The sequence below is a fragment of the Phoenix dactylifera genome, chromosome 5 (assembly GCF_009389715.1).
Source record: "Phoenix dactylifera cultivar Barhee BC4 chromosome 5, palm_55x_up_171113_PBpolish2nd_filt_p, whole genome shotgun sequence".
Classification (NCBI taxonomy): Eukaryota; Viridiplantae; Streptophyta; class Magnoliopsida; order Arecales; family Arecaceae; genus Phoenix; species Phoenix dactylifera.
In genome coordinates this window covers 4,713,346-4,725,495 of record NC_052396.1, presented here as the reverse complement: position 1 = coordinate 4,725,495, position 12,150 = coordinate 4,713,346, and the positions used below count along the sequence as shown (strand labels likewise).

Below are 12,150 nucleotides of genomic sequence, written 5' to 3'. Positions count from 1 at the left end.
CATGCCTCCCTTTTCTTCTTCTTCTTCTTCTTCTTCTTCTTTTTTTTTTTTTTTTTTTTTTTTTTTTTTTTTTTTTTTTGCTAAAACCGGGTTTCAGACAACGCGTGTCTGAATACACCCAAGAAAGTCAAAATACACAATCTCACGAAGTGCCAATGGCAACTCTCTCTCCCACCCACAGAGCGTATCCGGAATGGTGGGCCGCGTATGCAGCCACCCAATCAGCCGCCCCGTTGGCCTCCCTGAATACATGCTTGGCCTCAAAGGCCACGCCATCCCTCACCATCATCCTAATGTCCCGGATCAGAGGATGGTCGATGCTCTCACCACTCAGTCCCCGCCGGATCCACCCTACAACTGTAGCCGAGTCACCCTCCAGGATGATCGAGCTGGCCTGCAGCACCCGCCGGGCATGGCGAAGACCTGCCCAGGCAGCTCGCAGCTCTGCCCCTGGAACTGATGTGTCGAACACCCGGCAGCCGCCCGCTGCCACAACCCTAGAGTGAGGGTCCCGTATGACGAAACCTGCCCCGCCTCGCGTACCTCTATCCAGCACCGACCCATCAAAGTTTACCTTGAGGAAGCTCGGGGGTGGGGGCTCCCAGGTGAAAAACACCGTCCGAGGAGCTGCCTGAGCAGAAGAGGAACTCCAGTTGTCCCAAGCTATCAAGGGTGTGTCTAAGGGGGTAGGAAGTCTGGACTCCATCGCTAGTGCTCGAGCAGACTCCGCAACAAACCTCGGCGACATCCTGCGCCCACTGAAGGTGCGAACGTTCCTTGCCAGCCAGATCTGATGGGCTGTGCAAGTCGCTCGGGTGGCCTCCTGGCATGACCCGGGACTGGCCAACCCCCGTCGTATCAATTGCAGGAAGAGTCTCCTCTCCTGCCACACCTCCTCCGGGATACCTGTCCACAGCCATGTCGATCTCGCCCAAGTGCACTGAAATAGTACATGATCCACAGTCTCATCTACACTGCAATCCCCACACTCCGCGGGGATCCCCAGACCACGCCGGCTCAACACTGCTCTCGTCGGAAGGCGATCCCACATCACCTTCCACAAAAAGAGTGCTGCCCTCGGATGGAGTCCGGACCTCCAAATCCAGGCGCAGTCTGGTCCTCGCTCATGCTCCTGCTGGATGGCCCGGGATAGATCACCCAGCCTGACACTGGCCCTGCATGAGGTGCCCCAGACCCTAACGTCTGGCCCCTCGCAATCTGGTACTGGAAGGGAACGTACCTTCTCAGCAAGATGTGTCCCAAACAGCTGATGTAGTCTGGTGTCATCCCACTCTGTCCTCCCTGGTGCCAGGAGGTCACACACCCGAAGCCCCTCTGCTGCCTCAGTATCCACCATCGTCGGCCAACATCTCAAAGGCAGAGTGTCCACCCATGGATCATCGGTCACATCGATGCTCCGCCCATCGCCTATCAGCCACCTGGTGTTAGCCGACACAGTCGGCAAGTACCTCCCAATCTCGCGCCACATAAAGGAAGTTTGGCGGCCACTCCGTGCCACCTCAGAGCCCCCTCGGCCATATCTGGCTGCCATCACCCTGCTCCAAAGCCCCTGCGGCTCCAGCAAGAAACGAGCTGCGTGTCGAGCAACAAGGGCCTCACGCCGCTCCAAGAGGGCCTCATGCCTCCCTTAGATCAAGGGTAGTTTGGCTGCGGGCAAGGATTCAAGCATCTCGGGCAGCTCGAAGAAATCTAAAAAATTGATACAAAACTGGAACGAGAAGGATCGAGGAACTTCAAATCTAGCGCTGAGCTGGGAGCTGCCTGGACTGACCTAGGTTATGTTCGACGAGCTCTGCAGGCTAGAGCTATTATGCTAGAGAAAAACTCGACAACGCTTATTGGTTGGATCCAATAGAACGATGGCGATGTAGGCAACTACCACCCTTTGTTTTGAGATATTCGGACTATAGTATATGATGGAATACCTTTTCACGCGAAGCATGTGTACCGATAGACCAATGGGGTAGTGGATTGGATGGCCTTATATATGGCCAACCACTCCGGTGACACTCTTTAGTTTGAAAAGGAGAAGTTATCAGGTGTGCTCCAAAATTTATTAATTTTTTATTTTTTTTACTGTATCTGTACTCATTCTGCATGATACATCCCTTTCAACAAAAAATAAAAAAATAATAAGCAAGCTCCGTTTGGGTTGTCCACGAAAGTGGATGCACTTGACCCTTCCCAACAAATTGCGTTGCGCTTAGACTGTTGATGCAATGTAGGTTGGTAGGTGGATGAGATGTACATTTTAAAAGAACATGGATCTTTATTGCTGGAACAGTGTTTCGCTTTTAAAAGCTTTTAATAGAAAGTGAATGATTAGTATCGCAGACTCTGATATAATTCGGGCTGTGACAAAGATAATATTGATGATTGTAAGAAATTAAACTTTAATTTTATTTTGTTTGTTTGTTTGCATTTTGTTTATATTTTATTTTTGTCTCTTATTGTCGTTTTATATTCTATATTGTACAAATATATATCTGTTTCTTTTTTATATGTTTCTAGTGTAGATTTCATTGCTTGCTGGTCCATGTAATAATGTTAGTTTATTTTGGAGTTAGCTACCGTTAGCTTTATGAAATGTCATTCTTTGCAGAGTTAGCCATGTGTTTGATTTGGGAATAAAGCAATCATAAGGCTTAAAGGATCTTGTACTTGATATGATTTTAAAAAGTAAGAATAAACAAGCTGTTCCAGCCAAACGTAATGATATCCAACATAGTTGTTTCCAAAAAAAACAAGCTACCATAAACTATCCTTAGCAAAAAGGCTTTCTTTATGCTTGTCTCCTTCTTTTTTTCAATGGAGAAAACAGCCTTTTCTAAAGTTATTTTTGAAATTATAACTAAACAAAAATAGACAACTTATAAAATAACTATTTTGATAAGGTAACTATTTCTCCTCCCTTTTTTTTTCGTATTCTTGAACCAAAAATAACATTGCATTTATTTTGGGCATAAAGCACAAAAAAGGCTCGAGCTTTACCAAGTAAGTTTAGAAAAGCAAGAATATGAGTAGAATAATTATTCCATTCAAACTTTTAGTCATGAAAGCCTATTTCAAAGGGAATGGGAATAACTTTATTTCCATTTTCTAAAATAAGATTTTCTCCTCTTCATTTTTTTTATGCTGACAAAAATTCTTCACCAAGATTTTTTCCAGCCACGGATAAAAGTTTCAGTGAAACTGAAAAAAGAATAACCATTCCAAGAGGGGTAACTATTTTTATTCTACTCTTTCTTATTCTCAAAACCCTTGGAGTTAATAAATACAAAAACCCCACCTACAAGAAAAAAAAAAAACTTTAATAAATGACAATAAAATAGCATTAAACGAAAGAGCCACAGAAATCATAATTAAAAGTTTCTAAAACCTTCATATTTCGGTTTGGTGGACGGGACATGAACACCAGGAAAAGGAGGTGATAAGAAAAGGTGGTGTGGGTTGGGAATATGTGGCCCGTATCGTTCCCGTGCCAACTCAGAGGATAAGATGATCCAAATCCTTTCATCCCATTGGATGTCTCTGGTCTAACCTGTCCCAAAACTCACTGCTCCTTCCAGAATTCCCCATACAACTTGTCCCACAGCTCCAGCATCATCTCCTTCTTGCACCCTTCCCACAGTCCTCCAAGTTCCTTCACCTAAGACAGCCTTCTTCCATGGCGACCATAGCAACCATGGCCATGCTTCATGCCAAATGCCTCAGCATCAACTCACCCTCCAACCACCTCAACCCTTCAAAGCCAGCAATGAGAAAGCCCATATCCCTCCTCTCGCTTCCAACACTCCCAAAAGGACTCCCAACCTGCAAACCGGCAACAACTCCCGGCCCTTCTTCCCTTACCGCCGCTGCCATCGCCGGAGCCATCTTTTCCACCATGAGCAGCTCCGACGCAGCCTTGGCAGCGCAGCAGATTGCCGACATCGCCGAGGGCGACAACCGAGGCCTTGCAATTCTGATTCCCATAATACCGGCCGTTGCTTGGGTCCTCTACAACATCCTCCAGCCTGCGCTCAACCAGCTCAATAGAATGAGGAGCGAGAAGGGAGTCGTCGTGGGGCTTGGGCTCGGCGGGGGACTGGCAGCGGCCGGGTTCATGTCGACGCCCAGCGCGTCGGCTGGCGAGGTCATGATGATCGCCGATGCCTCTTCCTCGAGTGATAGCAGGGGGCTGCTTCTGTTGTTTGTGGTGGCTCCGGCCATTCTTTGGGTCCTCTACAACATCCTTCAGCCGGCGCTGAACCAGATCAATAGAATGAGGTCCGGCTAACTGTGCTTTTTCTTTCTATGTGTGAAGAAGGTGGTGGTAATATTGCACTTGTTCATGGGTACCGAAATTTTGTGTTCTATGATGATTATTATTTGAAATGTTCTATGGCTTCTAGTCCTATGGAATTTGTATATAATTAAGTAACATCTAAGTTGATGTTACAGTGTAGACGGTTTTATTTGAATCACTCAAAGTAGAAGTCACCCTATAGATAGAAGGGAAAGAGGGAGATTGGTGATTGCAATGAAGTAATACTTCTTTTTTATGCTCAGGACTCACGAAGTTCCTTGTGTAGCTACTTGCAACCTCGCCTCCAATTACTCGCTTAGAAAATTATTCTAACAACTCGTGGACCGTGATCGCATAGAATTAACTCCTTCAACTCAGTCCTGCTTAAATTTGAAATCAATGTGCGGATATAAGTAAACAAGCTGACTCAGGAACCCAGGTTGGATATGGTCTTCTGCTTATTGGCTAGTTGTCTCAAGGACCAAATCCAAATCCTCAAAAACCGTAAACAAAATCCCTAGTGCGATGAAAAGCAATGTCATAAAATACGAACATCTACTCGAGGAGGATAGCATAGTTTATTCACATCACAGAATGGATGATGCACAAAACTATCAAAGAAGCCAAAATGCAAAAGGATCCAAGAAAGCCCATTATATGCAAGCTGCTAGGAAAAAAGCTACGAAACGTGCGAGAAGCAAACACTGATGGCCACCTAATATTTTCAAAAGCTAAGGAACTAATGAGCTATCTACCATGCTGATCTTTCTCAGTCGAACACCTTGAGGCCTTCAGAGGATTAGTAGCTGCGGCACCAGTATCATGATGATGGCGCCTGATGAAGTAGGAGGCTAACGTCGAACACAATCATGCTCCGTCCCAAAAAAAAACATGTATATACCATTACCAATATACCATTACCACCATTGTCATTTGCAGCAGACACAGCGATTAGATGCTGAGAGGAGCTAGTAGATCATCCATTGCTACCACCATTAGCCAAAGCCACATGACTCGTACCATCAAAAGCTAGGCTTCTTTTTGATGCGCTTCTTGCCGTCGAGCTGATTAATTCTTTCTTTTACCATCGAAAGCTTCTTGCCCAACTTGAGGACTAAGTCCCTCAATAATTCTTCTTCTGAGCATTTATCCAGCTGAGGATGCCATGACTGGTACTGGGGGGCTTGGCGGTTCTCTTGACACTTCTCTTGATGCTCACAAGCAGGTTCCTGTTTGCGCTTCCTCTTCTTGCTGTCTGCAAAGTACTTTAAGACCGAGCATTTGCTTAACCTTGTTGGTCTTTTTCACTTGATCGAAGTGCTCCATGGTGTGCTCCAGGTCTGATGGATTTGCAGGCAATATCTCAGGCTGACCGCGGGCCTCAGGGCCGTAGCATATCATGCGCAATTCCACTCCGCAAAAGGTCGCAGGCTTGTAGGATTGCTTCATTAGACCTTTTATTCTTCTCTTTATAGCATAGGGACGAAGTTGTCTAGGTGGCTCCTGAGGCGGAGCAGGTGATCTTTTAGGTGCTTCCTCTGGAGGAGGATCTAGTGCCGGATTCATGTTACTGGGAAGAGAATGCTGGAATAAAAGACTCCAAAACAAAAGTTCAACAACAGAGCAATGTAGAAATATTCATATATATACAAAGAAAGTCCATATTCATTAGGTAAATCTTTGGAGCTCGTGGTAAAGACGACCATGTGACTTCAGATTGCTCAAATAAACATGAGAGCAACAGAGGGAGATGACAGGTCATTGCATTTTTTTTAAAGTGATTCATGAGTGCTAGCAGAGATAGTAAGAGAGAGTTTAGATCTGAAAGAACCATGGAGAGATCAAGTTCTTAGTGATTCATAGGTTAGAGATTTTGAAGAAGAATCGAAGAGGATAAGGTATTAAGGTTACGGCAGAGCAAAGCGCATCTGTGCAAACCCTAGGCGAATGTGTGAAACTTGGGAGCGGACCGAGCGCTTCTTTTTCTGCGCACGCTATACTCGCTGCTTCACCCTCATGGCGTAGGTCCTGGGTAGAACTTGGGCTCCAAAAGTTGTATATAATGTATGTTTTTTTCCTTGCACCCTTGACAATTTTTATAATATTTGTCAAGTATACTCTAAAACAATGTCATTGTAGACTTATTTTGAGGGTATTAAGGAAACCGAGGAATCCGGTAATGTCACATCCTCAAGACTTGATCAATTCCCCATCTAAATATGATGCCTGTTGGATAAGGTATAGTCTTTACATACTAGAATGTAATGCTAAAAGCTCGACTTGCTTATTAGTTGTTATCAAGCTTGTACCGAATTGGTTCCTATTTGGGCGAGATGCGTGTCACATTTGGACCCTAACCCTCTAATAAGTTTGATTTAGGTTTGGAGACACCTTCACCAAACATGATCTAATAACATTCCCACGAGTTTTTTATCTCATGTCCAGATACTAATGAACCATATTTTAAGTGATCATATACAATGTAGACATTAGAGTGAGTTTTTTTTTTCATTTCTTTTGGTGGGGGGTGGGAGGAGGGGGTAGCTTAATCAAGTCAGGTTGATCAGGTCTTTCTAGCCTAGTTGGTTGTTGTTACGGGGGAACTAAGCCGCCATGCTCCACGTGACCGGCACGCGCGCCCATGAAGACTACGGCTGTCCTTTGATCCAGCAATCCGACCCCGAGTCGGACATCTTCGGCTCCACAGCCCGACCTCGAGTCGGCTGCCCTTCGATCCAGCAGTCCGGCCCCGAGTCGGACATCTTCGGCTTCGCAGCCCGACCCCGAGTCGGCTGCCCCTTAATCTAGCAATCCGACCCCAAGTCGGATATCCTCAGCACCGCAGCCCGACCCCGAGTCGGCTGCCCCCTGATCCAGCACTCCGACCCCCGAGTCGGAGATCTCTTGATAACGACAGGCTGCTTCCCAGAGGCACGCCGAGGCCTCCTGCTCCACTACTCCCTGCAACGGCTGTATCCGATGCTGTTCCACGATCTCCTGTATCAGCCGTACAAAGCGGAACTCCACTACGCCCTGTCATGGCCGTACCCAGCGCTGCTCCACGACGCCCTGTAACGGCCATGTCAGTGGCCACTCCATCGCGCCCCACGATGACAAACCCCCCTGAGAGACCCCCCAGTCAGGTATATATGCGGCTGGGGGGAGAAAGGGGGGGGGTAAGCAATATCTTCCAGAGCACTCTCTTGCTTGCGATTATTATCTCTCCTTCTCCTCCAATCTCCTCTGACTTGATCGTCGGAGGGCCCCCACTACCCCAGTGGTGGTGCGAGGCTTGCTCGCAGGTTTCCCGGTGGAAGGTGGAGCGTAACCAACACCAACCAAGACAACTCAGACGGAACCCCGTTCACACCGCTGTGTCAATCGTTCTCGGTTTGGACCACCAGCAACAGTTGGCGCTAGAGGAAGGGACTGATCTCAGAGCGATCGTAATGGCACGGCGAGGTGGTCGTGGAGCTTCCAATGCCTCCGGTCGCGGGGCCTCTCGCGCCTCCGGCCGGGAGGCCGCTGCGTCTCCAACACATTCTCAGCAACACTCCACCATTCCACCCCCCATTCAGATGGTCGAAGCCGCTCAGTTCGACCAGTTAGCCCAGCAGGTTCGCACCCTCGCGGAGGTAGTGCAGAACCTGCGGGTGTGATGTCTCGAGCGCCACAGCGGGCCCAGGAGCCGCTGCCCCCCGAGCGCTCACCTGTCTTCCTCAACCCGCGCTCCTTCCTCTCCCATGGGGAGGAGCGCCGGCGCGAGGAAGGTTCTCGAGCACGGTCCATTCTGCCAGGACCTTCTCATCGAAGCTGCGCGGGGTACGAGAGGCGGACCCGGGCGCGTTCTCCGACCCCCCAGTCCTCGAGGGGCCCGCACTCCAGTCGGTCCCCCTCGCGCCGCTCCTTGTCTCCCACCCACCGGTCGCGCTCCCTGGACCGGCGGGTGGACGATCTCCACAGACAACTCCAGGTCCTGAAGGGCCACTCCAAAGATCTCTTCGCCGACTTGGAGATCTCCTCCCAACCGGCGCTTGCCTCGAGGATCCTGCGGACCCCAAATCCGCCGGGATTCAAAATGCCGGCGATCGAGCCCTATGACGGGGCGGCGGACCCGCGGGATCACGTGGAGAGTTTCAGGACTCTTATGCTCCTCCATGGAGCATCAAATCCCCTCCTCTGCAAGGCCTTTCCGGCGACCCTCCGTGGCCCAGCCAGGGCGTGGTTCGCCGGCCTGGAGGCTGACTCTATCCAGTCCTTTGACCAGTTCACTCGCCTCTTCATCAGCCATTTCGCCGTCAGTAGCCGGCGGCGATTGGTTTCCGACTCCCTCTTTGATGTCCGGCAAAACAAGGGAGAAAGCCTGCGGGATTACCTTACCCGCTTCAACAAGGCTACATTGGAGGTCCGGAACCTGAGCCAGGAGGTGGCTCTCTCAGCCCTGAAGCGTGGCTTCCGGAAGGGCAGACTCACCTTCTCCCTGGACAAACGCCTGCCGCGGAGCTTCCAGGAGCTGTTGTCTCGGGCGAACCAGTATGCAGACGCCGAGGAGGCAGCCGCCCACCGGAACAAGGAGGCCGCCGAGGCCCCTCTAAAGCTCGGGAAGAAAAGGCGAAAAGAGGCACCCCAGAGGAGGAGCCCGACGCCTCAACATCGGCGCAGAAGCCCGTCACCGGCGAGGAACCACGGCGCCCCACGCCCTCGTTCTCCGCACCGACGCTTCAACAGGTACACCCCACTCCTGGCCCCCCGGGCCCAGATCCTTATGGAGGTCAAGGGGCGGGAGAACCTCCCGGTCCCGAGGCAGATGAAGAAAATCCCTGGGAGGAGGCCCTCTCGAGCGTACTGTGAGTACCACCGAGACCACGGCCACGACACCGAAGACTGCTTCCAGCTTCGGGACGAGATCGAGGCTCTCATCCGCCGAGGGCGTCTCGGTCGATATGTAAACGACCGACGTCCCCCCGCAGACCCGCGCCCGGCCGACCCGGCCCCTCAGGAGCCTCGGGAGCAGAATCGACCCGTCGCGGGCGTGATCCACACCATCACTGGGGGCTGCTCTCGGCCTGTGAGGAACGCAGGGGGCTCGGTGGAAGCATCAGGGGTGGCCGACGCGAAGAGGCAGCGGGTCGGAAATGTAATCACTTTTTGTGATGAGGATGTAAAGGGGGTTCAGACCCCCCATGATGATGCCATGGTGATCTCCCTCACTATGGCGAACTATGATGTAAGGCGTGTTCTTGTGGATAGTGGAAGCTCAGCTGATATTTTGTTTTACAAGGCCTTCCAAAAGATGAGCTTGTCCCGACAAGTGTTGCACAAAACATCCACCCCCCTCATAGGATTCACTGGAGACGCTATCTCGGCCGAAGGTATCGTTGAGCTGCCTGTGACTGCGGGCGTTGCACCCGTAGAAGCCACGGTGCGGCTCGGGTTCTTGGTCGTCCGTGTTCCTTCGGCCTACAACGCTATCCTCGGACGACCCGGACTGAACGCCCTTCGCGCGGTAGTCTCTACATACCATTTGCTAATGCGGTTCCCCACGGCGGCCGAGATTGGAGAGGTCCGAGGTGACCAACCGACCGCACGGCAATGTTTCCTAGCAACTCTCAAAGGGAAGAAGCCCGTGGAGGGCCCTAAGCGTCGAGTCCCTTGACGCCAGAGACGAGGTGGCTTTGCGGCACGGGGAGCCGGCCGAGGGTGTGATCGAAGTTCCCCTTGAGGAGGGTCGCCCGGACCGTACGGTCCGGGTCGGTGCCAACCTCGACTCGGAAGCTCGGCTCAGGTTAGTGGAATTCCTCCGAGCCAATACTGATGTATTTGCCTGGTCGGCGGCCGATGTACCTGGGATCGACCCGGAGGTCATTTCTCACGCCCTCAACGTCGACCCAACCCACCGACCAGTAAAGCAGAAGAAGAGACATTGTGCCCCGGATCGGATCCGAGTGGTCGACCAGGAGGTAGACAAGCTCTTGGAGGCAGGATTCATAAGAGAGGTCAGCTACCCCGAATGGCTGGCAAATGTCGTACTTGTCCGGAAGGCGAGCGGGAAGTGGAGGATGTGCGTCGACTACACCGACCTGAACAAGGCGTGCCCCAAGGATAGCTTTCCGCTTCCACGGATAGACCAACTGGTCGACGCGACTTCCGGATATCAGCTGCTGTCTTTCATGGACGCCTTCTCCGGCTACAACCAAATAATGATGGCTCCACAGGACGAGGAGAAAACTGCCTTTATAACAGACCGGGGGCTGTACTGTTACAAGGTAATGCCCTTTGGTCTGAAGAATGCTGGCGCCACTTACCAGCGCCTCGTCAACAAAATCTTCAAAGGGCAAATCGGCCGGAACATGGAGGTGTACGTGGACGATATGCTGGTGAAGAGCCGCCATGCCGACCAGCACATCGCGGATCTGGAGGAGACTTTTGCCACCCTGCGGAAGTTTCGCATGAAGCTGAACCCAGCGAAGTGCGCCTTTGGCGCTTCGGCCGGGAGGTTCCTCGGTTTCGTTGTCAACCAGCGGGGGATCGAAGCCAACCCTGACAAAATCAAGGCCATCCAAGATATGTCCCCTCCGACCAAAGTGAAGGAGGTTCAGGAGCTCGCTGGAAGGGTCGCCGCGCTCGGACGATTTGTGGCAAAATCGGTCGAACGCTGCCAACCGTTCTTCAAGGTGTTGAAGCGTCCGAAAGACTTCCTTTGGACGGCCGAATGTCAAGTGGCATTCGACCAACTCAAGGAGTACTTGGCGTCTCCTCCCCTGCTGTCCAAGCCGCAAGAGGGGGAGATGCTCTACCTCTATCTGGCGGTCTCCCCAAACCGCAGTCAGCGCAGTACTGGTTCGGGAAGAGGCAAAGCTCCAGAAGCCTGTGTACTACATCAGCCGGGTCCTACGGGATGCCGAGACGCGGTATGCGAAGGCGGAAAAGATCGCCTTCGCGCTGCTCACTGCGGCCAGGAGGCTTCGCCCCTATTTCCAGGCTCATCCTGTCACCCTCTTGACCGATCAACCACTGCGGCAGATCCTCAGCAATCCTGAGAATGCGGGACGGCTGGTGAAGTGGGCAGTAGAACTTGGTGAGTTCGACATCCGCTACCAGCCCCGACCCGCCATCAAGGCCCAGGTGCTCGGCGGACTTCCTCGCTGAGTGCACTGTGCAGGAGGCGGAACCTAGGCCGCCGGAAACACCCAGTCTCGACCTCCCAATCTGGACGCTTCACATTGATGGGTCGTCGAACCCCGAAGGTGGAGGGGCCGGGCTGGTCCTTACCAGTCCCGATGGAGTGATAGCCGAGTATGCCTTGAGGTTCGGATTTTCAGTGACCAACAACGAGGCGGAATACGAGGCCCTAGTCACAGGACTCAAACTCACCAAGGAGCTCGGCATCCGGCGTTTGAAGGTCTTCACCGACTCCCAGCTGGTGGTCGGGCAGGTCCGAGGGGAGTTCGAGGCTCGGAGCCCGACCATGCAGAGCTATGTCTGGAAGGTGCAAGCACTCATTCCCGACCTCGGCAGTGTTGACATTCAGCAGGTCCGAGAAGCGAAAATGCCAGGGCCGACAGGCTGTCCCGCTTGGTGGGCGCAGACGCGCACAACTTGTCGAGGGCGATCTACCTGGAGACCCTGGATGCCCCGAGCATCGGCGAGGCCGGAGCGGTGATGGCGATTGATCCGGAGCCATCTTGGATGGACCCGCTCGTCGCCTACCTCGCCGAAGGGATCCTCCCAGAGGAACGAAGATCAAGCTCGGCGACTCGTCATGAAGTCCGCCCACTACGTACTCTATGAAGGGAGGCTGTATCGGACCTCGTTCACGCCCCCTCTTAAGGTGCCTCCGC

General features: G+C 51.9%; 1 protein-coding gene and 1 pseudogene across 1 annotated transcript; both read left to right on the top strand.

Annotated features, from left to right (window-relative positions):
* The first annotated feature begins 3,557 nt into the window (after positions 1 to 3,557).
* On the top strand, positions 3,558 to 4,565 carry LOC103712192 (photosystem II core complex proteins psbY, chloroplastic). The gene has a single exon (XM_008798650.4). It carries the CDS (start codon positions 3,689 to 3,691, stop codon positions 4,298 to 4,300), a length of 612 nt encoding a protein of 203 aa, XP_008796872.2. The 5' UTR covers positions 3,558 to 3,688; the 3' UTR covers positions 4,301 to 4,565.
* Positions 4,566 to 5,474: 909 nt separating this feature from the next.
* LOC103712165 overlaps positions 5,475 to 12,150 on the top strand; it is a 16,318-nt pseudogene continuing 9,642 nt past the window's right edge.